This window comes from Penaeus vannamei, chromosome 23 (genome assembly GCF_042767895.1).
Source record: "Penaeus vannamei isolate JL-2024 chromosome 23, ASM4276789v1, whole genome shotgun sequence".
In the NCBI taxonomy this organism is placed as follows: domain Eukaryota; kingdom Metazoa; phylum Arthropoda; class Malacostraca; order Decapoda; family Penaeidae; genus Penaeus; species Penaeus vannamei.
Window position 1 is genome coordinate 39,753,687 of NC_091571.1, and position 2,500 is coordinate 39,756,186.

General features: G+C 35.6%; 1 protein-coding gene across 3 annotated transcripts in view; it reads right to left on the reverse strand.

The window, feature by feature from the left end:
- LOC113804392 (VWFA and cache domain-containing protein 1) overlaps positions 1 to 2,500 on the reverse strand; it is a 36,241-nt gene that overhangs the window by 32,313 nt on the left and 1,428 nt on the right. For all 3 annotated transcript variants that reach the window (XM_070137382.1, XM_070137381.1, XM_070137380.1), the window contains exon 2: positions 54 to 388. In XM_070137382.1, the coding sequence (XP_069993483.1) occupies positions 54 to 328 (275 nt within the window). In that variant the 5' untranslated portion in view covers positions 329 to 388. The remainder of the gene's footprint in view (positions 1 to 53; positions 389 to 2,500) is intronic.

Sequence of the window (2,500 nt, forward strand, 5' to 3'; positions counted from 1 at the left end):
CAAAGTTTATCATAAAATTTTATGAACAAAAGGAAAAGATACAAATACCTTACCTAAAGTTATGTCTAAGGAAGGTCTGCCGTCGCATTTCTCTAAGAAGCTGCGGGCTGTTTACATAGAGTACTGGTTTGTTTTCAGCACTGTCTCCACTGCTAACAACTTCTGGTCCCACATCTTTGTTACTACTATTGGTACTGGTAATACCAGCACTCTCTTGTGCAACTGAATGAGAAGCCCAGAGAAGCAACGATACTGTCAGAGGGAGTAGGGTAGTCAATAAGGCAGCTAAGGACTGCCCACTCCTGAACACACGGGCTGGGCCCTTCATAGTTGCTACTAAGATTCCGAAATCATTTTAATGTTCTTCCATACAGCTGGTCCCTCATTACTGTAAAGAAAGAGAAGGTCAAAGAACTCTCATTATTAGTATAATATACATAACACTTAATAACTACACCTTCTTACAATCTTACACATAAGAGGCATATACGCACACAAAACAACTGTTTATATCTACTCTAATTGAGATTTCTGGAATCTACATATCAAATTCTACATGATGGGACTTGACAACATCATAATTTTCTCCCAGTGTCATATGGGAATAATGGTACACTCTGCACAGCCTCATCATCAAGTACCAGATCTTAAAAATCATATGCATGTCCTTTAAGGATTAACACCTAAAGTCCAAAGGCAATTAATGAAGTACTTTCAAAGAAAATAAATCTAATTTGAGGGTACTCAACAGAGTATAGCTTCAAAAACTGGCAGCTTATTTCCCCATATTTTTTCACTGTCAATAGGCATTTGATGGGGTGATGGGAAGTATGACAAAGTAATTCAGGTACTGTCTGAAAAAGTTTTTCAAACCCATCCCCCATTCCCCCAAGCTATTATGCCCTTACAACCCCCTGAAAAATTCATACAAGCACATCCTGGTTCTCATGACAAATGGCCTCTCCTTCTTCCTTTCTCCCTCTCCCTCTTCCTCTTCCTCTTCCTCTTCCTCTCCCTCTATCTCCATTTCCAACTCCTCTTGTATCTAGTATATTAGGCCTATCTCTTATGCCTTAGTCAAATGAACAGTAACATTTGGAACAATGGGAGTAGGGATTTGGTTCATATTGGTGACTATGTAATTACGTCAATATCACTGCTCTCTATATATTCTCTCCTCCCCCTCTCCTCTCCCTCTCCCCCTCTCCTCGCCCTCTCCCTCTCCCCCTCTCCTCGCCCTCTCCCTCTCTCCCTCTCCCCCTCTCCCTCTCCTTGCCCTCGCCCTCTCCCTCTCTCCCTCTCCTTGCCCTCTCCCTCTCCCCCTCTCCTCGCCCTCTCCATCTGATTTCTGACGTGCACTGTATAATGTAAAATAAATGAAGAGGAAAATAATCGCGATATTATGGTATTTCACATTTTCATGTATAGCTCATTTTGTAGCTGAATAGATCTATCACATGCTGCATTAAGGATTTGCAATATTTTCATGTACTTCTTATGAAAGTGATATACATTTTCAAAAAACACTTTTAGGGTATTGAAAAAGTTGCCTTTGTAAAATATTTACAAAAAAAAAAAAAAAAAAAAATTAAGCTTGACTTTTGAAAATTGGCTTCTGCATATTATAATAGAAAGATTGTTCTATTCAGATATGAAATCAAAATGTCTTTGTTTTTTTGGAGGGGGGGGCCTATAGATACCCCAAATGACTGCCACCCTAATACACTATACATAAGATTTTGAGAAACTGTTACATGCTGGCAATGTCCACAAGACTTCACAATGCAGGTACATGATAGGCAATTATGTTTTAGTTAAATTATGTTTCTCGCTTTTATTTCTCATACCAAAACAATGATGAAAAGAGAAAAAATACTTCGACTATTATCTCAGAAGTATACTTGTTTACACAGAAATGCTGTTCCAGATGCAAATTTTGTAGATAAATCAAATATCTAGTTATTGTAGGAAGAAGAATTTGTGTTTCTTGTAAAAGTGATATATATATATGAAAAATATATATTTTTTGGATACCTGCCAGTTGACCTGATAAAATATTTCCCTCCAAAAAATAAAGTCAAAATTGAAAAAAGATAATTCTGTAAAATAAAACGATCAAAATGACTATTCAATATTTTTTGGATTTTAAAAAGATATTGTGTTTTGGACAATTTTTTTTTTTTTTCAGCTTTTGGACAATAATTCAAAATCTGTTTGGGTGATTAAAAAAAAAAAAAAAAAAAAAATCATAGAGATCAGTCTAGGGTCTAAATAAAAGGCTAGGGTCTAAATAAAATAAATAAAAGTCCAAATAAACAAAATAAATAAATAAATAAAAAATAATAAAATTTCATTAAAATCGGCAAAAAAAAAAAAAAATACTTTGGGGAAAATGTCAATTTCATTTATGTTCAACAGGCAAACGGGAAGTGGAGCTACCTGGTTATATGAACCTTGGCTATTGGGAACATTCCTGGTTTGATAAAAGACTTGACAGATA